Raw genomic sequence first — 25980 nt, 5'->3', positions numbered from 1 at the left:
GCTAGATTGTGATTAAACACATGATCTAGAAAGTGAGAGGATGATCTTGTGAATGATCAAGATGATCATCCTATTATGTAAACAAGAACTTGAAAACAAAGATGATTTTGTGTAAAATGAAGATGAATACATGTTATTAATCTTGAACATGGATGACTTTAAAGATAGTTTTCTCAAGAAACCAAGTTTAAATTACAAGATTTACATAACTAGGATTTTTAAAGAAACCAACCATGTTTTAGTGTTAAATCAAGTGTAGAAATATGTTGATAACAAGAAAAATTCAAAAGATTGATTTTTAGAAAAATCATTTTACAAGTAGTGAAAGTCTAAATTCTTCAATAATGTGATTTATAAATAAATAACCTCACTTTAAAGGGTAACAAGGCTTACTAAGAACACTAGTAAGTTACTACAAATTTTCAAGTTCATGAAGTAGTAGATTATGCTTGTTTTTGGCAAAATTGGTAAGTAAAGATTGTTTGTTGTTGATTGTGGATTGATTGTATTGATTTTACAAAAGAAAATGATATATCTTCAAGGTATGGAAACCTTCATTTTTAGGGGAAACTATGGCAAAAAATTTTCTAAAAGTTAAACACTTAGAAAAATATTTCCAAACAAATATTTACAAGTGTATTTTAAACCATGAATTTTTCACATAAACTTTGCCATAATTTTTGTTAAAAAAATATAAATATTGGAGGTTGATTTTCATAAATAAAAGTGACTAAATGTGTATTTAGGAAAATATATATTTAGAAGTCACCATGTGTGTGATTATTTGTATATTATGTGTATTAGTTATATTATTTTTGGACTTGAAATAATATAACTCACTAAAACACCAAAAATTACAATCCAAATATTACCAGAATTCCAAGAATATGAATATACACACATTACACAAAATATTGGTGAAACTGAACCAAGTAATATAACTTACAAAATATTCCGGAAAGTTTATTCGTAAGTATATTTTGGTAAATAATATTTTGGACACCAAGAGAACAAAAAAAATGATTTTTACAATTATTACAAGAATGTATCGTATTTTTGGCAAAGGAAAAATATATTATTTTTGACAAGTATAAATATATATTTTACCTGAAATTTTTAGAAGATATATTAATTTTGAAAGAAATATACATTTTCTTAAACAAACATGAAATACAATATTTTTGAGGTGAAAGATATATATTTTCTCAAATAAATATGAAATATATCATTCTTGGAGAAAAATAAGTTTATATATTTTCTAAGTTAGACTTGAAAATATATTATTTTGAAACTTATATGAAAATATAAATATTTTTGCCAAAGGAAAATTATAAATAATATTTCTTAAAATATATATATTTTGGGAATATATATTGGTGAACTTTTATTAAAGATAATATTCCGGAAAAGTTAATACGAAATTGAGTATAAGAATACTTAATGAATACAATAAAAAAAATTGCGTATTCTCATACGTATAAATACATACCGGAATACGACCCCAATACATGGCAAAAATATACAAATACAAGAATACGAATACACCCATCCTTGGGAAGGAAATACATGTATGGAAAATTGGTTTTTAATAAACCAACCTTTGTCCAGCTGGTAAATAATAATCTTACCTACGTAATTGGTATACAATAATCCTACCTATCAACATTTTGGTACTCAATGAACTTCCGTTAATTTTTTTAACTGAAGTTAGTTTTTAAGTTTTATTTATTACACAAAAAGTCTCTGTAGTTGTAATTTACTAGTTTTAACTATTTTATAAAACAAAAAAAACCTCAAGGGACTGTAATTTACTAGTTTTAAAATAGTTAAAACTAGTAAATTACAACTACATGGACTGATTGTGTAATAAACAAAACTTAAAAACTAACTTCAGTTAAAAAAAATTAACGGAAGTTCATTGAGTACCAAAATATTGATAGGTAGGATTATTGTATACCAATTACGTAGGTAAGATTATTATTTACCAACAGGACAAAGGTTGGTTTATTAAAAACCAATTTTCCTACATGTATAAATACTTGAAAAGTAACAAGTTAAAATATATTGTTTAACAATTATTCCAAAATTTAATAAATATAATTTAAGTTAAAATATTTATTATTTTAACAAATAATTATATAACTTGGAATAATAATGAAGACACAAAATTATGCTAAGTCAAGGCACGAACCGCTCGTCTAATAGACATTAGTACGTTGTAGGTAGTCGTGTACGCCAGGTGAAGCATTGAGTTACGGTGTTTACAAGGAACGCAAGACTGTGAGTTCATGTCCCCCTTTTCTTTTAACTGTTTTCAGTTTTGTAACTTCGCGGGTGAAGTGCATGTTACAAAATGTTTACAAACAATTACAGTTGGTATGGTTAGCTAAGGATTGCATAGTAGATCATGTGAATGGGTAGGCGCACTCCTAAGACCATTAATCCTCGAGTTAGGACCGAGGGGCATGAGTGATAGATCTATTTGGGTGTAGCGAGCCCACACCCATGTGGACCGGGGATTGGCCCATGAGGTGACTATGTCTTACAGCCGGAGGCCCGGTACAAAATCTGCTAGGTTTGAGCCTTCCTACGTCGTTGCACGCATGTTAATGGCCTTGCAAACCATTAATTGATCTGTTTCCTTGTTTTGCTTTCATACCGGGATTTACAAAACATACATACATACAATGTTTACAAGGTTTTATTCATACACACAAGCAAGCACATGAACTCACTCAACTTTTATTGATGTTTTCAAAATACATGTATTTAAGGGAATTAAAAGTGGATCTGGCGGGCGTTTGGATGTTCCAAGTCGCATTAAGAATAAAGGATGTCATCCGTTGTCTTAGGGTTTGGGTAGTGTGTCTTATCCTGGACGAGAAACATCTTCCAAAGCCTGGTTTTATTTAGAGTCTTTTGATGAGTCCTTATGGAACTCTAAACAATTCGTATGGTTTGTAATTCGAATTTGAAGTCTATGTTTCAAACAATGTTGTTATGTTTTTAAACTTATTTCATGGATGACCATCTATGGTTTTATCATGTAGTTGTTGTTATGATTGAAAGCAATGATATTAAGCAAGTCACACTCACACATAATCACGCTTCCGCAAAAGTCAGGGTGTGACAGTTTGGTATCAGAGCTTCGATTGTAGCGAACTAGGATTCTTTCTCGAGTCTAGACTACAATCATTAGGGATCTCATGAAAATATTTTGACAACATATTTTCATTTCATACACGAAACGCCCAGATCCAGGGAAACAAACATTTTTACAAATGAAAAGACAAGAAAGGCACAAAACACGATAGTAAGGTTGCATTTGTGGTTTGGTCTGGGAGGCTAAGTGGTTTAGTCTGGGAGAGTAGGTGGTTTAGTCTGGGAGACTGGGTGGTTTAGTCTGGGAGATAAGGAAGGATACATGATTTCATGATGAATTGAATTTGCCTGCATACTTAATATAGTGGTTAATATATGTGCATATGTTGTGATTATTTGTTACAGACACCATGTCATCATCCGAGAGTGGATTGTCCGATACTGATGACCCTATGGCTATTGTTTCTGACGATGAGATCGCCCCAGAGCCAGAGATCTTTACTTCCGATACAGAGAGTGACCTGGAGATGATGTCCGATGACGATGATGACTTTCCGCCATTTACGCTGCCCGGTTTTGGAGACGACTTACCGCTTGCTGATGGTATCCCAGACGAGGATCCTCTTGTTATTCCCATTCCAGTTCACGATCATCTTATCATCGGTCACCCCGATGGTGAGCATGTCGTGGCACCGATCCTCGCTCCCGTTCCTCTCATGGTCATTCCACCTGAGGATTGGCCATTCGATGATCTTTTTGACGATGATTTTGATTTGTTTGTTGATGGTCCTCCCGATGATGCCCATGGTGATGGAGAGCTCGATGAGGACGTCGTTGATATTCCACTTCATGGGATCCCCATTATTGAGATTTCTTCTGATTCTAGTTTACACTCGGTCTCAGATTCCTTTGAGTCTGTGACTTCCTCCGCCTTACAGGCAGTTGGATTGCGACGTTATGCCACTGATTCTGATGATGATACATCCATGTCAGCTGCACCGTCCCCTCCACATGACTTTGAGCCAGGACTTAAGCCCGATTTTGTCCCTGTTGATCAGCCTGTTGATGCACCCACTGATCCGGAGCCTTTTCCTGATCTTGACCCTATTCCATTTGGCTTACCTGACATTGCACCCCTCATACCTGACCCAGTTTCTGCACTCGTGGATCCTCCTGTTATTGAGCCAGTCACTCCTCCACTTGCACCCGCACCTGCTGATGTTGCTCCTTTTCACCCAGTGGAGTCTGATGTTCACCGTGTTCATCTCCCTATTGTTTTCTTGTAGGATATACCCGCATCCCGTCCAGGGAAGGGCACTTCTAGCCAGCAGCCTAGTCATGACCCTCATGTTTCAGCAGCTTTTCCACACATACCTCAGTCTACACCTTTTGCTCATTTTACTTCTTCACCACTTGATGAGCCACTCAGATGGTTCCCACCGTACACCATGCCGATTTCCGATCCCTACCATCCCTCGCACTTTACTGGTTACACACGGGATGAGCTACTCTTATCACTTCAGCTACAGAATGAGATCATGAGTCGTAGGATTTTGGAGCTTAAGATGACACCGCGTCCTTTGCCATGTCTGTGTCAGCCTGCTTTTGTTCCCCCTCGTTCATCACCGTCCCCGTTTCCACATCCTCCTGCACCACTTACTCCATTTCCAGAGTTTGACACTCGATTTCTTACCATTGAGCAGCAGATCAATTATCTATTGCGTCATGTTTATCAGCTTGAGGAGGAGCTTGCGCATGTGCGCAGCTTGCTTTTTGTACCTCCACCTCCTCCTCCACCACCATCAGCATAGTCGGTTTTTGGTTTTATGTAGGTTGCTTTGCTTTTGATGAGAGCACCACTATTTAGCTGAGCTAGTGAAGCCTTTTGGAGACCACCTTTTGACTGTATGACTTTTGGTAGATTGATAGACACTTTGGACAAGGGTAGTGTGACCCTGTGTTCCCTTTTGATACGATACTTTTGTAAAACATGTAACAACATTTGTGGTCGATGATTAATGAAAGCTCAATCGTCATGTTCTCATTAAATACGTTGTTAATTTATTTGTTGTGCTATGATTGTGATGATTACATGCTTACTTGTTATGACAAACACTATTATATACATGTACTACTTATTATGTAAATAAGACCTGACCTATACAATCTTCCTTATAGAAGATGCTTCCTTGAAGGAATACTCAGTTGCCCACAACAAAGGCAGAACTACATGAACAGATTTCACAGGCAATCCCACAACATGAGGCCTTGCGCTCTGAACACAGCGGAGGTACCTCAGGAAATAACCCACCTCACAGTAATGTTAAAGTCATTTAAGACACATTACGATATGTTAGGACATTCCATGTGAGTTTGCTAATGCTTCTGTGAATGATGTTGCTTGTACAGGCTGTACTTACAAGCAGTTCCTTGACTGCAAGCCTCTGAACTTTAACGACACTGGATGTGCTGCAGCTTTCATTAGATGAGCTGAGAAGACGGATTCTGTGCTACGAATGAGCAAGTGCGCGCTAGAGCACCAGGTCACCTACATTTATGGATTGTTTCTTGATGAAGCTCTATCGTGGTGGAACCTCCAGGTTCAGACTCTAGGCGAGGCTGCAGCGTATGATATGACTTGGGATGAGATGAAAGAGCTAATACGCAAGAAGTATTGTTCAAGGGCTGAGATTCAGAAGTTGGAAACCGAGTTTTGGAATCTGAAAATGGATGGACCTAAGATTGCTGAGTATGTACAGAGATTCCATGACTTGTCTCGTGTTGTCCCCTACATGGTAGAACCGGAATTCAAGCGAATTGAACGTTTCATTTGGGGATTGGCACCCCAAATTATGAGCATGGTGACTACTTCCATGCCTCCAACGATCATTGAAGCCATTGATTTGAGCTTGGCATTGACCGAAGAAGAGATCAGATTGGGTAAGTTTTCAAAGTCTGAGGGAAAGAAGAAGGAGACTCACGTCGAGTCATCAGGGGAAAACAAAAGGAAGTTCTCAAACTTCAAGAAGAGTACTCGTGCGAGCAACAAGGCCAACAAGCGTAGAGACGCTAACCCACCAGTTGAGGCACAGGTTGCTACTACTGGTGCTGCTACTGGTGCTGAGATTAGAGGAAAAGGGTATATGGGCACTCTGCCCAAATGTGATGTGTGTCAGTTTCATCACACTGGACGATGCAGAGCTGGAAAGTGTGAAACGTGCGGAAAAATTGGCCATGCCAAAGAGACATGCTGGTATGGTGTCGGTCGTGGGAATGGTGGCCAGAGAGGGAATGGTAATGGCAATGGAAACCGTGGTGGAAACGATTATGGGAACAGGAACCAAGGTGGAAACAACAATCAGGGAGGTAATAGAAATCGTGGTAGGACTGGAAACCAAGCTGGTAACGGAAACCGTGGAGCAAACAACAACCACGACGGAAATGGAAATGGAAATGGTCGCGCCCAAGGTTGTTTTGGTTGCGGAGATGTTGGGCATTTCAAGCGAGATTGCCCAAAGAAAAATCAAGCCCAAGGAAGAGTTTTCAACATTAGAGCTAGGGAAGGTCGTCAGGATCCGAACGTAGTTACTTGTACGTTCCCTATCAACCAACAGTTTACATCTGTGCTATTTGATATTGGTGCTAATTATAGCTTCATATCTCTAGAGTTTAAGAATATACTTGGGTTAGTTGCCAGTAAGTTAGATATCCCGTATTCAATAGAACTAGCTAATGGAAAGCTAGTAGAAGCAAACGAAGTGATTAGAGGCCGTGTAATAGAGCTAGGAGAGCATGAGCTTACGCTCGATCTTCTGCCAGTCGAGTTGGGAAGTTTCGACGTAGTAGTTGGAATGGATTGGTTATCAAGTAACCTAGCTGAGATCGTATGTCATGAAAAGATCATCCGAATCCCGATGGTGAATGGAGAGACGATTGTAGTGCACGGAGAAAAGCATGATACGCCTCTAAGGATTATCAGTTGTTTAAAGGCCCGAAAGTTTTTGCAGAAAGGATGTGTTGCCTTCCTGGCTCACGTTGTGGATAAAGAAGCCGAAGAACCGAAGCTGGAAGATATCCCTATGGTAAGGGAATATCCTAAAGTCTTCCCCGAAGACTTGCCAGGATTCCCGCCGCAACGACAAGTCGAATTCCATATTGACTTGGTTCCAGGTGCCGCGCGTGTAGACAAGGCACCTTATTGACTTGCGCCTTCCGAGATGCAAGAGTTGTCGACACAGCTTCAGGAGCTTCTGGACAAGGGATTCATTAGACCAAGCTTCTCGCCTTGGGGAGCTCCGGTACTATTTGTAAAGAAGAAGGACGGTAATTTCCGTATGTGCATTGACTACCGAGAGCTAAATAAGTTAACCATCAAAAATTGGTATCCTTTCCCGAGGATTGATGATCTCTTCGATCAACTTCAAGGTTCAAGTTACTACTCCAAGATCGATCTTCGATCAGGTTATCACCAGCTGCGGATTCAAGAAGAGAGTATACCGAAGTCGTTATGGACATTACGAGTTTCTAGTAATGTCGTTTGGTCTGACCAACGCGCCGGCAGTGTTTATGGATTTGATGAACCGAGTTTGCAAGCCATATCTCGATAAATTCGTGATTGTGTTTATCGATGATATTTTGATCTATTCGTGGACAAAGGAAGAGCATGAGCAACACCTTAGAGCCATTTTAGAGCTGCTCAAGAAGGAGAAACCGTATGCTAAGTTCTCGAAGTGCGAGTTTTGGTTGCGTGAGGTACAGTTCCTTGGTCATGTAGTGAATGAAGATGGAATCCATGTGGATCCCACAAAGATTGAGGCGGTTAAGAATTGGGAAACTCCGAAGACGCCAACCGAGATCCGACAGTTTTTGGGTTTAGCTGGGTATTATCGCAGATTCATTGAGGATTTTTCTAAAATCGCTCAACCGCTGACCTCCCTTACTCAAAAGGACAAGAAGTATGAGTGGGGAGATAAACAAGATGAAGCTTTTCAGCTGCTTAAGAATAAGCTTTGCGATGCACCTATTCTATCCCTACCTGAAGGCACCGACGACTTCGTGGTATACTATGACGCCTCGCATCAGGGATTGGGATGTGTGCTAATGCAGCGACAAAAGGTTATCGCATATGCTTCGCGCCAATTGAAGGTTCATGAGAAGAACTACACCACGCATGATTTGGAATTAGGCGCAGTGGTATTCGCTTTGAAGATTTGGCGACATTATCTGTATGGTACTCGTTGTACAATATTTACAGATCATAAGAGCCTTCAGCACATATTTGATCAGAAAGAGCTTAACATGAGACAGCGATGATGGGTGGAGCTGTTAAATGATTATGATTATGAAATCAAATATCACCCAGGAAAGGCGAATGTGGTGGCGGACGCCTTAAGTCGGAAAGAGAGGATTAAGCCCATAAGGGTTAGGGCTTTAGAGATGATTATACAGACAGACCTCTCGTTGCGTGTTTGTGCTGCGCAGAGAGAAGCTCTTAAGAAAGAGAATCTTAAGGATGAATATCTCCGTGGGATGGAGAAAAAGTTGGTGCCCAATGAGGAAGGAACCTTGTGTTTCATGGGACGAATTTGGGTTCCCTTCTTTGGTGGTCTTAGAGATGTGATTTTTGATGAAGCTCATAAATCGAGGTACTCGATCCACCCAGGATCAGACAAGATGTACTAAGATTTGAAGGATTATTATTGGTGGCCAAGACTGAAGGGCGATGTTGCTACTTATGTTGGAAAATGTTTGACTTGTGCCAAGGTAAAGGCCGAGTATCAGAAGCCTTCAGGTCTTCTGCAGCAACCTGAGATACCCATGTGGAAATGGGAACAGATCTCAATGGATTTCATAACCAAGTTGCCCAAGACACCCAGAGGTCACGACACGATTTGGGTAATCGTGGACCGGTTAACAAAATCTGCGCACTTTCTGACAAAGACGGAAGATTTGTGTCAAGGATTTGGCAATCCTTCCAAGAAGCGTATGGTTCTTAGTTGAATTTGAGCACAGCATTTCATCCAAGATGGACGGTCAAAGTGAGAGAACGATTCAGACGCTGGAAGATATGTTACGAGCTTGCGTAATGGACTTGGGTGGCAATTGGGACACTTACCTGCCTTTAGTTGAGTTCTCCTATATTAACAGCTACCATACAAGCATTCAAGCTGCACCGTTCGAAGCTCTCTACGGACGCAAATGTCGATCACCGGTATGCTGGGCAGATGCAGGTGATAGACAGCTGGTTGGTCCCGAACTGGTCCAAGAAATGACAGATAAGATCATGCAGATCCGAGAGCGCATCAAGGCGGCTCGTGATCGACAAAAGAGCTATGCGGGCCAAAGAAGGAAACCTTTGGAATTTGAAGTGGGTGATATGGTTCTGTTAAAAGTCTCACCTTGGAAAGGTATGGCACGCTTTGGGAAATGTGGAAAGTTAAACCCACGATTTATCGGATCGTTCAAAATCCTGGAAAGGATTGATCCAGTAGCTTACAAGTAGGAGCTACCGACAGAACTTAATGGCGTTCATGATACATTCCATGTATCTAATCTGAAGAAGAGTCCGACACAAGAAACAATGGTCATTCCTGCTGATGAAGTTCACATTGACGACACACTTCACTTTACCGAAGAACCTGTTGAGGTTACTGATTGGAAGGTTAACAAGACTCGGAGGAGTAGTGTTAAACTCGTCAAGGTTCGATGGAACACGCGTCACGGCCCAGAGTTCACTTGGGAGCGTGAAGACCGAATGAAAGCAAAATACCCGCATTTATTCCCTAACACCCCTACAGCTAGCAGTAAAGCTTAAAATTTTGGGACGAAATTTTCTTAACAGGGGGAGAATGTGACAACTGTCAAAAATTCAGGTATCCGTACAACTTTTAAACCATGGTTAATGCTTAATGACTGTGCTGAATTACAGTTAACTGCTTACTGACTATAGCCATATACATACATGTGCATCACATATTGCTTAATGTCATATCATTATTGCATGGGAACTTTATTGACTCAAATGATGCACGAAACACAGTTAGCACAGTTACCAGACAAATTAGAAAAATGCTGACGGAATTCAGTACATAGACAGACAAGGTGTTGAGACACAGAATGAGCTAGAAACCAAGTATTACACTAGTATAGTGTGTAGGAAAGTAAGGATCACAAAACTGCCTTCCTAGAGAGAGTTTAAGTGCCGGAAAGTGACTAAAACTCACCTAAAGTGCTGAGTTCAGCAAAATTCAGCAATAATCAGCATTTAAATAATCTAATACATGCAGAAATATGGTTAAATGGTCCTGAATGCTTTCCTAAGTGTCGGGAATCAAAAGTGTCATAAAAGGTAACAAAAAGCACACTAAACTGCATAGTTTAGCACCTTATCAAACTAGTAACCAACCGAACAACCGGACACTACCCAAAACACCAAATTTTCACTAGAAGCACTGTTTTAACATTACCAAGCTAGTTATGATCCCCAAACATCATAACACTACATAAATATCTAGTAACTAAAACACTTAACTTATACTTCGATTTTAACTTAACAACTAACTAGATTGTTACAACCTAGCCTACATACCCCCCCTCCTATGAAATCGGCCAACATGGCCCCCATACATAGATTTTTTTTCAATTAAAAATTGGACTATGTTGGCACTTTAGTGGCATATTATACAAGAGTTAAAGTTATAAAATGGATTATAAGTAAACTTGGAAGATCATAACCCTCATTCTATCTTTCATCACTTCAACTCACCTCCTTCTCTTCCTCTCTTCTTGGTCTCGGCCGAGAACCACCACCACCCTACCATCATCATCACTTCATTTCCATTCAATCCACATACTTACAAGGGTGTTAGAAGGTGCACAAGGAGCTAGGAGCTTGTAGAAGTTGAAGGACCTCTTTCATTTGCTTTTATCCATCTCTTATCTTCACTTGATCATCCCTAGCCTTGAGCAAGTGGTAAGAACCTTGATCTTGCTATTTTACATCTTATATTAGTGGTTAAAAGATGTTACATAATGATGATCTTGAAGAACACTAAGAATTACAAGAAAAGAACATGAACATAAGCTTGAATACATAAGAAATCTTGATGAAGATGTGTTGTTATGCTTGATGATTGTTATTCATACACGTTTATGATGTTGAACATCATATGAGACTTGCTAGATTGTGATTAAACACATGATCTAGCAAGTGAGAGGATGATCTTGTGAATGATCAAGATGATCATCCTATTATGTGAACATGAACTTGAAAACAAAGATGATTTTGTGTAAAATGAAGATGAATACATGTTATTAGTCTTGAACATGGATGATTTTTAAGATAGTTTTCTCAAGAAACCAAGTTTAAATTACAAGATTTACATAACTATGATTTTTAAAGAAACCAACCATGTTTTAGTGTTAAATCAAGTGTAGAAATATGTTGATAACAAGAAAAATTCAAAAGATTGATTTTTAGAAAAATCATTTTACAAGTTGTGAAAGTCTAAATTCTTCAAGAATGTGATTTATAAATAAATAACCACACTTTAAAGGGTAACAAGGCTTACTAAGAACACTAGTAAGTTACTACAATTTTTTACAAATTTTCAAGTTCATGAAGTAGTAGATTATGCTTGTTTTTGGCAAAATTGGTAAGTAAGATTATTTGTTGTTGATTGTGAATGGATTGTGTTGATTTTACAAAAGAAAATTGATATACCTTCAAGACATGGAAACCTCCATTTTTAGGGGAAACTATGGCAAAATTTTTCTAAAAATTAAACACTTAGAAAAATATTTCCAAACAAATATTTACAAGTGTATTTTAAACCATTAATTTTTCACATCAACTTTGCCATAATTTTTGTTACAAAAATATAAATATTCGAGGTTGGTTTCATAAATAAAAGTGACTAAATATGTATTTAGGAAAATATATATTTAGAAGTCACCATGTGTGTGATTATTTGTATATTATGTGTATTAGTTATATTATTTTAGGACTTGAAATAATATAACTCACTAAAACACCAAAAATTACAATCCAAAATATTACCAAAATTCCAAGAATATGAATATACATACTTTACACAAAATATTGGTTAAACCGAACCAAGTAATATAACTTACAAAATATTTCGGAAAGTTTATTCGTAAATATATTTTGCTAAATAATATTTTGGACACCAAGAGAACAAAAATATGATTTTTACAATTATTACAAGAATGTATCGTATTTTTGACAAAGGAAAAATATATTATTTTTGGCAAGTATAAATATATATATTTTACTTGAAATTTTTAGAAGATATATTATTTTTGAAAGAAATATATATTTTCTTAAACAAACATGAAATACAATATTTTTGAGGTGAAAGATATATTTTCTCAAATAAATATGAAATATATCATTCTTGGAGAAAAATAAGTTTATATATTTTCTAAGTTGGACTTGAAAATATATTATTTTGGAACTTATATGAAAATAAAAATATTTTTTCCAAAGGAAAATTATAAATAATATTTCTTAAAATATATATATTTTGGGAATATATATTGGTGAACTTTTATTAAAGATAATATTCCGGAAAACTTAATACGAAATTGAGTATAAGAATACTTAATAAATACAATAAAAAAAATACGTATTCTCATACGTATAAATACATACCGGAATACGACCCCAATACATGGCAAAAATATACAAATACAAGAATATGAATACACCCATCCTTGGGAAGGAAATACGTGTATAAATACTTGAAAAGTAACAAGTTAAAATATATTGTTTAACAATTATTCCAAAATTTAATAAATAGTGCTTATAGTTAAAATATTTATTATTTTAACAAATAATTATATAACTTGGAATAATAATGAAGACACTAAATTATGCTAAGTCAAGGCGCGAACCGCTCGTCTAATAGAAATTAGTACGTTGTAGGTAGTCGTGTACGCCAGGTGAAGTATTGAGTTACGGTGTTTACAAGGAACGCAAGACTGTGAGTTCATGTCCCCCTTTTTCTTTTAATTGTTTTCAGTTTTATAACTTCGGGGGTGAAGTGCATGTTACAAAATGTTTACAAACAATTACAGTTGGTATGGTTAGCTAAGGATTGCATAGTAGATCATGTGAATGGGTAGGCGCACTCCTAAGACCATTAATCCTCGAGTTAGGACCGAGGGGCATGAGTGATAGATCTATTTGGGTGTAGCGAGCCCACAACCGGGGATTGGCCCATGAGGTGACTATGTCTTACAGCCGGAGGCGCGGTACAAAATCTGCTAGGTTTGAGCCTTCCTACGCCGTTGCACGCATGTTAATGGCCTTGCAAACAATTAATTGATTTGTTTCCTTGTTTTGCTTTCATACCGGGATTTACAAAACATACATACATACAATGTTTACAAGGTTTTATTCATACACACAAACAAGCACATGAACTCGCTCAACTTTTGTTGATGTTTTCAAAATACATGTATTTCGGGGAATTAAAAGTTGATCTGGCGGGCGTTTGGATGTTTCAAGTCGCATTAAGAATAAAAGATGTCATCAGTTGTCTTAGGGTTTGGGTAGTGTGTCTTATCCTGGACGAGACACATCTTCCAAAGCCTGGTTTTATTTAGAGTCTTTTGATGAGTCCTTATGGAATAAACAATTCGTATGGTTTGTAATTCGAATTTGAAGTCTATGTTTCAAACAATGTTGTTATTTTTTAAAACTTATTTCATGGATGACCATCTATGGTTTTATTATATAGTTGTTGTTATGATTGAATGCAATGATATTAAGCAAGTCACGCATAATCACGCTTCCGCAAAAGTCAGGGTGTGACGCTACTCACTTGAATCGTTACGTTAAACTGAGATTAACCGCCAAACGAATGTTGTGGAGACGAGTCTATGAGTGTCAGCTTTTCGAACCGTGGAATAAACAATTGCTCATGTTATTATACATATTAATAGCAACTCGTCATAGGTTTTTTTTTTAACTTTAATGTTTTTCATTATAAAACTTTAGATTTTTATAACTTTTCTACAAAAGTTAAAATGAGTTAAGTTTAGGCTTTTTCTCGGATATGATTGTCGTCCGTTGGCTACTTAGTACGGTGTTTAATGGTCACATTTGATCCGTCAGGTTTTTTTACCCCCTCGATTTTCTAATGTGTCACATAAATTCTACTTCGTCTATGTGTCACGTTACGTGAGTCATTTAGAGTTAGAATTCTTATTTTTATATTATGTTGATCGTCGTTCGATTGCTACTTACAATTATTTTACGCCGCCTCTCTGCAATGATTTTACACCACATCCCGCAACGCGGGGGGCTATTGACTAATTTATATATAAATAACATCAAGTCTTTATAAATAGTAGGTATATATAATAGATATTTTAATATAATTATTATTTTATTATTGTAAGTTATAAATATTATGCATATTAATAGCAACTCGCACATATAATAAAGAAATTTATATATAAATAATATCAAGTCTTTATAAATAGTAGGTATATATAATAGATATTTTAATATAATTATTATTTTATTATTGTATGTTAATAAATAAATTTATTTTATCCTTATAATATATATGATATACACATTTAATATATTTAATTGTTTTACTAATTTGGTTTTTCTTCAATTACTTGTGTTTGTTGACTTAAAAACACTAAATACGTAGTTGTGGTTGGTTGTTTTTTTCGACGTTTCTGTATAAATTTGATTAAAAACAGGGTTATGTTCGAAACAGAGTCGTTATATTGTATCCTTGGCTAGATCAAGTGTTGGTGTCATAGTGGTACCATGACGAATAAAACCGATGCCGACTGAACAATGACCATACCGGTATCGGTAACTATTTAGTTTAATTAACTTGATTTTTGTTTGATAACTCGCGTTCATTATCATTTTTATAAAGTTGAATACCGACTTTGTTAATATTTTTTTTTCTTGCTGCTCCTGTAAAAAATTGTTGACAAAAGAGTATATTTTTCAAAACAGTACCATGAGGAATTGAGTTGATACCAAAATCGTAACCAGTATAGTTATTACCGGAAGAGTCACTGGTATTCATTCTCACAGTTTTCAATGTAAAACACAATCTTTTGGACATATGATAACTTTAAATGGAGTGCTGGTACCATACTAATACCGTAGTAACAAACCGAACCGATACCAACCGAATTCTCATGTGTAACGAACCCAACAGATCCCCACCGAACTCCCGCTGCATCGCGCGGGGAAATTCATCTCGTTTATATTAAAACAGATAGTCCGTGAAAATCTGACAATAAATTAAAATGTTAGAAGTATGTAAAGGAGAGTCATGTACCTAGCAATAACGGTTAGAAGATAATAAGACCAAAAGAGTCCACTCAGACGCATGATACCTTACAAACCAACTTTCATCATCTATGATCCTTGAGAAAGTACAAACATAAAACATACAAATTAAAAAGGTTTAAACGAGGATAGCAACTGAAACTGAACTAGAGCCTGATGATGATTACACAACCAAAGTCTAGCGTCTAAAATCATACAAATTAAAAAGGTTTAAACGACATGGTAAATAGATAAGGGGCGATAAAAAAAGTCGACTTTGTTGATGATGATTACATTAAAGCTTGGCAATCAAACCATTTGAAACAGGCTTGGAAGCAATGGTTTCTTTATGCTCGGTGTCTTTCACATCCGACTCGCAGGCTCCTGGAGGAACATCAACTGCAGGCGAGCAGTTGAAGAACCCATGCGGCTGCAACCATATAGAGTTAAAAAAGATTAGTAAATTAGTAACGAGTTTTTTCGATAAAACTATCATCAAAAGAGTGATAGTTTGTGATTGTCATTTGACAATTTTACCCTTATAGTTGTATCTCAACCCCTTCTTTTTGTCTTTTCCTATGATATAACTGTCGTATAATATCAATCTATGTTGTGTACAAAACCCGGGACCATCTTGCTAGAGCTCATAAAAACCATTGAATCAATTTTTGGTTTACATGTATGATGCATTAACCTATATATACAATATATTTTATATTATACATAAATTAATACATTTTTTACAAAGTAGTTGATGTTTATGATAAGAAGAGTATGAACACTTTAATATATGTATCTTTTTAAAGACGAAGTAGTATATTTATATATTACAATCAAAATACATAGAATTAAGTGTTCATATTCTTCTTATCATAAACATAAAACATAAAACATCAACTACTTCAAAACATAAAAATCCATAGGAAATTTAAATTACCTGAAGCATAAAGCCAATGTGCTCCACCGGCATAACTGGCCAATCTTCTAACCTGGGAACATGAGTGATCCCAAACACATACCTGCAAATCCAACATTTAGTTGATATATAAGCTAAATCTTACACACACATGTATATTTATAGAAAAACAAAATTAGTTGAAAAGGTTTGCTGACCAAAGGACGATATCAGTTTCTTCAAGAGAACGGTTTTGTTTGACCCACGAGGCGAGCCCTTCACCGACACGTGGATTTTGGTTTGGGAATTCACCTCCAGGAAAGTTTTCATCAAGTGCACAAGGAGTAACCCAAAGATTATGTTTCAAAAATTCAGCCCGTCTTAGAAATTTGGCCTCTGGACGAGCCAGAGGCAAGCAGTTTGAACCTGGTACGAGCTTATAGCCAGTCAGCTGTCCAGTTCTGTTCACGGTCCTCGTGTTCCGAATCTAAAGTACATATACAATATAATTGAGAAAAAGAATGCGGAGAATATGGGGCATCATTTAGTTCTAAATCAAGGTCTGCCTAATAGTTCATTATATCAATCGTATGGGAGTTCAATAAACCTAAGTGAAAAAAAAAATACTTGGCCCCGTGTAAAAAACCACAGAACTCAAGTGTTCCCTGTCCTGTACAGTAAGTCGGAAAATAATGGAGAAACCGAAAATTAAAGATATTAAAAAGAAAACTATAAAATACATAGAAGTACGTAACAAGTAGGGGTCAATAGAAAATACCATAACCGATAAGTCAACCTGAAATAACTAAAGAAAATGAAAAAACCATGGTTCGGTTTTAATAACTTTGATAACCGTCTATTATCGGTTCAGTGCTAATTAAGCCAGGCTCAAAAACTAAAGGCCCGAACCACTGGGTGTCAGCCCAGTGGCCACCGACACCCACATAAATCGTGGGGACCCGGGTTCGACTCCGGTCGGTGACAATTTAGTCACCCGAGGTCCACTCGATGGCTGGGGACTCACCGCCAGGCAGCAGTGTCGGGGTGCTAGCCTGGGAAGGGAGAACCCTTCCGCGGTCGGGGGTACCGTGCAATTTACCCTACTAAAGGCCCGGTGTTTGGCTAACAGAACTATTTTATACAATAACTGATAACTTAAACCGAAAATTAATCAAATCAAACCGAACCGTGCACACCCCTAAGTCAATGTATAAAACATAGCAAATTCACATCTTTAGTGGTTTACAAAATTAATCAAGAAAAAATCACATAGCAGCAAATAAGAATATACATTTCTTATTTTCTTTAAAAGGAAAAACAAAGAAAGATACTTACTATCCAATGACGGGCAGATAACTGATTGCAATCACGCATTGCTTGAGATTCAGTTTTAAGCAATGTTTCCTCGGTGTAGAATGCATTATTGTGGACATTATTTTTCCCAGATTCTTCAACTTTGACATTAACTTCAACAACCTGGGAAAAAAACAGGAGAACAGTTGCAACATTCATGTGAAACTTATGAATGGGTCAAAATATAAGTTTTAATGCATGAAGCTTCCTGAATCATTTTTCTGAAATAGAAATTAAATTTTCGTTATATACCTGGTTGTATGCTTCTCCAGGCTTGCAATCAACTGCCATGTCCATACGAGCAACAAAAAAATGTTGATGAACTGGTGCATACAAACCCGGGGCAATAGTTGTACCATATTTTCGAACTTCCCCGGGCTGCAGTGCTCCTAAGCTGAGAATCCCTGTAAGTTTAACTTCAGCTTCAATCTTTCCATCCTGCAATATATATCAAATCAAAAAACATGAACATAAGAAGATAGAACATGAACAATTACCAAGAAAAACAATTAGGAAAACAATGCCAGAAACTACATGGTGGCAAACGGCCAAAAGTAATCACATAATGTCGCAAGTTGCTGTGAACCCAGAGAGAAGGGCTAGTGGTCAACGGGGTCATCAGACAGCTCAGCTGGCCCCACTCTCTGGGCCAAAGTTTGCAAATAATGAATTAACAAAATATAATAATTGATGCCATGAGGAAAAGCAGCTTCCATCATGGTTCCTTTAGAAAAAATTTTTGATTGAACTGGTACTGTCTGAGTTCATTAATAATTGGAAAGTAATAATTAAATAAATCATGAAGAATATAAGCAAATGCAACATGCTTTGTAGAGTAAGAATAGTATAAAGCACATTGTTCAATATACTGACACATGTAAACACATGTAATGATGCACAAAATGGGATTGTAACCTAATTGTAAACATACTTTTCTGTTTATTAAGGGTGTTACTGCATGACACTATATCCACTAATACATAACGGCAGGAGCATTAAGTTACCAAGTCCAAATGTAACTTTTTAATAACCCAATTAGTCGTTAACCGAATGTGTTTAATAGGAAAAAGTTAAAGGTTGAGTACAGTAGTAATGTATATAAACTCACCTGGTAAAAGTGCCAATAGAAACCATATTCATAGTTAGCCACGGTGCATATAAAAGACACTGTGAGTCGCCGAGATCTTCTTACTTCAGCTAAACCAGTTCTCCAGTCTTGGTGCTTCCAAAGGATTCCATGATCCTCCTCATGCATACATACACAATTTTCTATAGTTTCAACGCCCCCAGTGAAGTTTGTAAAATGTGCATCAAAGTACTTGATATAACCCAAGCAATCACATCCCTGAGAATACCAATATTATAAGTATAAACACATTATATAGCATATACTTCAAATTGACCAACCATCTGACAAATTCACTAAATTAGACCTTTTTAAGAGAGTGGGCATTTTTCCCGAGGCCATCTTCGCCAGCGTCAAATGCATTTTTTCTATAATGAGGATCGTTTGGATCGCCATACGGCACAACCATCTCAACAAAGCTCAATCTATGTGCTATGGGTCTTCGGCCTCGACTACCATCAACATATGCAACAGAATGAATTACTAAACCCTCCCTTGGAGTGAACCCAATACGAAAATTCCACTGTCAAAAAATAATACAATGTTTTAAAGACCCATGTTTAACACACCAGTTAATTACTGCTTAATTGAAAAGTTAACTGACCTTTTGCCACTCGACGTATTGTCCATTAACACGGAAGCTTGGTCCATCAGGCTGGATAATTTGTAGAGTCTTAACATCACTTCTGTCAACACCACCTCGAGTATGACCAGGAGTGTAATTTCTCAACGGATCAGCAGGTGGTAGGGGAACAAGCTTACGGTCTTCGAATTCTAGTACAACCATATTTTGCATGTCAACGAGAATATAGATGCCTTCAACTGGACGTGCATATCCGTTCTCCATCGGACTGTCACTTTCTGTCCTACAGAATATAAGTGGTTTTGCTAATCTGCGGCTAGGAGCATCAGCTTCACTATGATAGCCAACACACCTGAATGATATGTCAAGAACATACATCATGAAATAAGTTCCATGGTAAGATATGCGTAACTTAGTATGTTCTGTTCTCACAAGTGAAATTTAACGTGTTAACTAACCAAGCATCAACCATCACCAGATCCATATCTTCAATGCCCCTCTTCTTCATAGCCTCTTGAAAGGGAGGGTAATCTTTCACAACTTCTTCACATTCAGCATATTCCACAGCATCCTGTTATGGATAAGAACGTGGAAACCAATAATGTAATCTATCTTGAGAATATATAAAAAAATCGCTCGAGAAAAGAAACAGAACCATAAGGCTGTTCCTGATCTGATAGGGGTGCTATTTATAGATCCCTTAGTTCATTGTTTAAATCTAGCATGATCAGCTTGTAGCTAGAGGTGTGAATTTCTGACACGACACGAACCTAACACGAAATTCACGGATTTGGGTTTAGTCAAAACTGGTTCGTGTCAGTTTCAGGTTGAACCCACGAACCCATTTAGCTAAACAGGTGGGGTTCGGGTCAACCCAGTCAGATTGGCAGGTTAGCCCATTAACCCATTTATACTATATTAAATATTTTTACAATATCTTTTATGTCATAAATTATATAATTTTGTGTTTTTTTTGTAGTAAATTTTAATTTTAATATATTCATTTGCAGAAAAATGTTGCGGTTTGTGGAAAAATGTTGCGGTTTGCGGTTTATGGCGGACAATAACTTATAGGCTACAACTTGTAGCCTATAAGTTATTTTCCACCATATAAGAACACTAAAAATCTGGAAGTACTTTCCATGTAATTTCTAAAAACCAAACAATTTCTATAGTACAGCATGATTACAGAAAATGCAAAGATCAACAAAATAAAACATGAGATGCAAGAATAGGCCTACCATTGGAGGCTGAACATCCCGAATAGTTTTCGATGAAATAACTTTCCCTCTATGATGCCCACCTCGAGTTGTTGCGTGTACCTCAGACAGTTCAACAATCCATATACTTGTCTCATTTGACTTTTTATTGTAAACAACAAGCCTGGCTCGCCTTGGCGGAAGCTTACTAGGTATAATAGCTCCACCTTTTCGGGGTAATAAAGAAGGCTGGAAAGGTGGGAAAAAGTATGCATCTGCGAGTGCGACAACGGTTTTATCTGGTTCTGACAGAACTACTTCCACAAACCGCATACCATCTCTCACCTGAAAAGGTTAAACAAATTGGGAAACCCATCACAATTAGTGTTCCGATCACCAAAACTAAAACAATTTGAGCATGACACTATAATCCAATAAATACCTCAGGGGTTGCTCCGGCTGCCCTTACAGTTGCCACAGCAACTTTGATTTCAGCAGCTGATAAGGGATCCAAAGGATGGCTAGTTTGAGCCCTTGTGAGAATTTGGATTCCTACAAGAACCAAGAGTAGAGCATAAATTTGTCAACAGCAAATGATCATAGGAATTAAATTCAAATACAACGAAATAACCATCTTATTTACGCCCTTCTAACCTATTTCAAACCAGCAATCAAAAAGCTTTTGCTCATCACCTTACATAACCCTGTAGTATGCAATGTGGTCCATGAATTATATACCATTCAGTAACTACTGATGCATCTTTTTCAAAAACCAATTAGTAGACAAAGTTATCTCTCATGTTACTTCTTCGATAAAGAATATAAAAGATACGGGTAGATTTTTATTCTTTCCATGGTACAAGCAAACGAAAATAAAAAAATAAAAAAAATAAAAAACAGAACTTTGTGAAGCAGCATATTCCTTGATAATACACTTCTAACCCACATGCACATAATTCTGTTACCTTCATTCCTAAAGCGATTCTAAATCCCTAAATATGCATACATAGTTGATTCTAAATGCAGACTATGTATGAATCAACACGATCGATTTGATTCTTTCTGCAGAAAAAACCGTCCATAGAAGACAATTCATATAAGACAAAACCAAGGTCACCCCAATCAACAATAAAAAACAAATAACAACACATTTTCCACCAGAAGAAATCAAAATCTCACATGATATAATCAATCTCAAAATTCCACATACTAGTAGAAATAGATAAACCTAAATCTGTATACACTTCAGTATACCTGTATATACATGTATCCGTATACGTATAAATATACATACACATATGCAAATATACATACATACATAATTCTAAAAGAACAGACTACATACGAATCAATATAAACACATATCCGCAATCAAACAGATACATAATACCTTCAGATAAACCTAATATGTTTACACCACAGTATACCTGTATATAGTTAGGTTAATCGATTCGAAATCCTTAAATCTACAAACATACATAATTCTAAATGTAATTATACTTATATGCTACTATTAGGTTAATCAATACCAAATCCCTAAATCTGCAGACATACTTAATTCTAAATGCAGAGTATACACGAATCAAAACAAACACATTTACGCAACCAAACAGGTACATAATACCTTCAAATAAAGCTAAATCTGTATACACCGCAGTATACATGTCGATAGATGCATCTGTATATATATACGTACACCTTACCGTAAGTTTAATCGATCCGAAATCCCTAAATATATACAAAATATACAGACATACATGATTCAAAATGCAGAGTATATAGGCAATCAAACAGATACAAAATATACCTTTGGCAGAAGCATTGGCGTTAGAATCAGTCGGATTAATCAACGAAACAATGGAAGAACTGTTGATCGGCATGTTCTGATCATCGTTCCGCCAGTCATCGGAGACCACATGGCGGTGAACGGAGACGGAATCATCGGAAGAAGAATGCGACGCCTTTTGCGAAGTTGCGGCCATTGCAGAGGGTTAGCAAGCTCACCAAATCCACCGTAAAAGTTGCAGTGCGTACAATCTACTGACATACAGAAGAAGCAATTGTGTTACGAGTGGATACGAATCTCTCCCCCCGCAATAGTCGCCGGAATTCAGGAAAATGCGGAGGAGAAGAAGCGGTTATGGCGGACTTAGGGTTTAGAGTTTGTTATGAATCTGGACACAGGATTTGTTGGGGGATATATGGAGAAGATGGGGAGGGGAAGTGGAGATTGCTGACTTCACGTGACATTGACAATGGGGAGTAAGAATAAGTTAGAATACTATATTATTATTAGACTAAGGGGTATGGTTTGGCCCATCCCCACGGGGATGAGCCTTTACGTAGGCGCCACGTAGGTGGCTCGTGAGGATGGGCCAAATTGATAATTGAAGGGGATGGAGGATGGGGCCCCATCTTATTATTTTATAATTTCCTAATCTTTAATTTAATAAGTTAATAAAAACTTTATAAAAATTAAAAAATACAACATAAAACAACATAAATAATTTCATTTCATAACATAAAAAAAATTACATTTCCTAAAAAAAAATTACATTTCCTAAAAAAACATTACCGAAAAATAAAAATAAAAAATTACAATTCCTAAAAATGAAAAAAAACCTACGACGTCCACTTTTTCTTCACCTCTTCCTTCATCCTTCGATACACCTCTCGTTCCTCCTCCGGAACCGAGTCGAGATCCAACCTCATTATCCTAAAATCCTCCGCTCGAGCATAGTCAGCCGACACGTTTTTCTTGTGACTATATTTTTCGGCCGCAAATTCTTGGAACGAACGGAATTGGGAAATTAAGTCGTCCATTTTCGAAGACGCCTTCGAGCCGCCACCTCCACCCGAGCCGCCACCTCCACTCGAGCCGGCCCCTTTGCGCTTTGCAGCCGCCTCTTTTTTTGCTTTGTCCCTTCCGGTGGGACGACCCAGTTCGTGATATTCCTGTTCCTCATAATCCGGTTCGTCGTATATGTCGATTTGACAACGAGCGGTGGAGCCTCCCGCGCTATAACTTCCGGACTCGGAAGTTTTAGTCCGTTTGGCGGTTGCGACCTCATCTGGAATCGGCGCCCATTTAGGGTCTTTCTTTAAAACGTTCCATGCTCGGAGGTGCGGGAAAGGCGGATTTTTTGTTTCCCATTTAGATATCGCAAGGTTAAGAACGTCCTCGTCGCTAGTCCCACTAGGACGATGGATGTAAAGTGGGTTATAAATCCCGATAAAATCATTCACGCACTTGTTCATTTTCCGCCACTTGCCCGATACGGATTCGAGATCACGGTAGGGGCCTTCCCCCATAAGGGTATTAAACCTTTCCGTACATTTCTTCCAAAAACCAGAACCCGATTGATTGTTCCCTAAAATTTAAAAAAAATGGATTAGTAAAACTAAAAAATAATTCTTTTTAAATTTATATAAAAAAAATTAACTTTGGTTCATACCGACAATCGGGCAAGTTGAGGCCTTAATAAACGAGATAGCTAGCGCCTCCTCCTCTACTTTTGTCCACGGTCTCGGCTTTGCTCTCGAACCGCTTTTTTTTTTCGGTGACGGGTTCGGTTTCAACCGCCTTCCCCTTCCCCCTGTTTTTTTTTTTTTGCGCTTGAGTTCTTTTGGTGGCGATTCGGGGACGACTTCATCATCATCGTCAAGGTGAACCGAGGGTTGTGGTTGGGAAGTTGGCGGTTGCGATTGGAATTGATCAAGTTGAAGCGAGCCGCGTTGCATGAATTGTTGGAATGCTTGGTATTGTTGCATTTGTTGAAGTTGGGACATTTGATTGAAGGCGTTAGGTGATTGTTGGAAACCCGAGAACGTAAATGGTGGAGACCCCCACGAAGAATCCATAGTCGGAGTGTAAGCGGGACTAGAAAAAAAGTTTGGATTGTTCGGGTTGGGATTGTTCGGGTTGGGATTGTTCGGGTTGGGATCGTTTGGGTTGAATGGATTCATGATGGTAAAAGAAATGAGAGTGTTTTTTTAAAAAAATGGATAATAGAAGGAGAAGATTAGGAGAAATGGATGTGAAATGGTATAAAAATGGATGTGAAATGGATATATATTTAAAGTGGAAAAGAATTTTTTTTTATTTATTCTATCCGTTAAACAACGGATATATATTTCAAATGTGGGGCGGCAACTTCGGCGAGGGCTTGCTGGTTTAGCCGGGGTGGGATGGAGGGGGGCGGTGTGGGGGACCGGCGCCGGTCCTTGCCGGGCCTAGCCGGCCCCCATACCTTCCAGTCTTATTACTAGTTGGGTGTACACGCGATGTAGGAGTGACACTTTGCATTGCGGTAATTGTTTCTGGTATTATATTTATGATAATATTAGTGTGGTGGATATATGTCATAAGTGTTTCACATATTTAGAGTTTTGTTTTTTATTAAAAAATAATAATCAAAAGACAAAAAATATTATTTTTTTATAAAAATTAATATTCAAAAGACAAAAAATAAAAAATAATTTGTTATAATTGTAAAGTATGTTTATTTTATTGGTTAAATTATAAAGTATAATTTTATTCTTTAAAGTTCATAACTTTTTTTAAATATCCACATAGTACTCAGCAGTCATCTAATAAACTATAAGTTTATAATTTTCGTTTTTATAAAAATAAAAAATAGTATTTGACTCGTAAGTACGTTTTAGATCTTTAACTTAAATTGTTAAATTTCGTTTTTTTATAGATATAAAAATTTTATATTTTTATAAAATTTCAAGAACTGTTTTTATAAAAAAAAAATAGGATGTTAAGAGTTTATATCTTTATTAATTTTATATCGTACTAAGTTCAGATTTTTAGTTCCTAACTAATCTTATCTATATGAGTCTACTTTTAACTTATAATCCCTAAAAACATACAACACAATCTACTATGTATCTTGTCAAGTTGGTAAAGAATTCTTTTGAAACTAACTAGTATTATCTACTAGATTATTAGACTCGTGTACTACACGAGTTTTTGAATTTAACATTATAAACTATTTAATATTATACTAGGTTAGAACCCCGTGTATTACACGGGTTGAATAAATATAACTTTATATACTAACTAATAAAATAGTTACATCTTTTAAAAACTCGTGTATTATCACAAATAATGTAATCCGTTAACACATTTAGTCATCAAGATGTGTTTTCTAACAAAATGAACTTTGAGGTACTATTTACTTATTGTAACATCTCACTTTATTTTTTATTAGGTTAGAGAGTTGTGTATTACATGGTTTATAACATTTTACTTTGTTTTCTTATTTATTATTAGGTTAGAAACTTACGTATTACTTGATGTTGGATAATCAGGAGAAAAAAAAAAAGAAATATTTTAGTAAAAAATATTAAATACACAAGAGATAAGTTGGATATTATGATGTA

The 25980-nt window shown here is 36.7% G+C and overlaps 2 protein-coding genes across 3 annotated transcripts; both read right to left on the bottom strand.

Moving 5' to 3' along the window:
- Positions 1 to 15467: 15467 nt before the first annotated feature.
- On the bottom strand, positions 15468 to 22834 carry LOC110940697 (copper methylamine oxidase). Of its 2 annotated transcripts, none has more exons than XM_022182252.2 (12): positions 22397 to 22834; positions 21032 to 21141; positions 20632 to 20934; positions 19849 to 19961; positions 19412 to 19742; positions 19115 to 19330; positions 18790 to 19026; positions 17934 to 18119; positions 17664 to 17804; positions 16547 to 16815; positions 16371 to 16452; positions 15468 to 15863 (listed from the first exon to the last, which is right to left on the bottom strand). In XM_022182252.2, the coding sequence occupies exons 1-12, from the start codon at positions 22569 to 22571 to the stop codon at positions 15729 to 15731; spliced, it is 2298 nt and encodes a 765-aa protein (XP_022037944.1). In that variant the 5' UTR covers positions 22572 to 22834; the 3' UTR covers positions 15468 to 15728. The 2 variants fall into 2 exon arrangements, with proteins under 2 accessions (XP_022037944.1, XP_035831697.1); XM_035975804.1 differs by lacking the exon at positions 22397 to 22834 and adding an exon at positions 21244 to 21481.
- A 377-nt stretch (positions 22835 to 23211) lies between these two features.
- On the bottom strand, positions 23212 to 24539 carry LOC110943244 (glutathione S-transferase T3-like). Its single transcript, XM_022184996.2, has 2 exons — positions 24045 to 24539; positions 23212 to 23960 (listed from the first exon to the last, which is right to left on the bottom strand). The coding sequence occupies exons 1-2, from the start codon at positions 24448 to 24450 to the stop codon at positions 23212 to 23214; spliced, it is 1155 nt and encodes a 384-aa protein (XP_022040688.1). The 5' UTR covers positions 24451 to 24539.
- Positions 24540 to 25980: the final 1441 nt, after the last annotated feature.

The sequence above is a fragment of the Helianthus annuus genome, chromosome 8 (assembly GCF_002127325.2).
Source record: "Helianthus annuus cultivar XRQ/B chromosome 8, HanXRQr2.0-SUNRISE, whole genome shotgun sequence".
NCBI classification, from domain to species: domain Eukaryota; kingdom Viridiplantae; phylum Streptophyta; class Magnoliopsida; order Asterales; family Asteraceae; genus Helianthus; species Helianthus annuus.
Note: the sequence above shows the minus strand (reverse complement) of the source record. Positions and strands in the feature narration are given on the sequence as shown.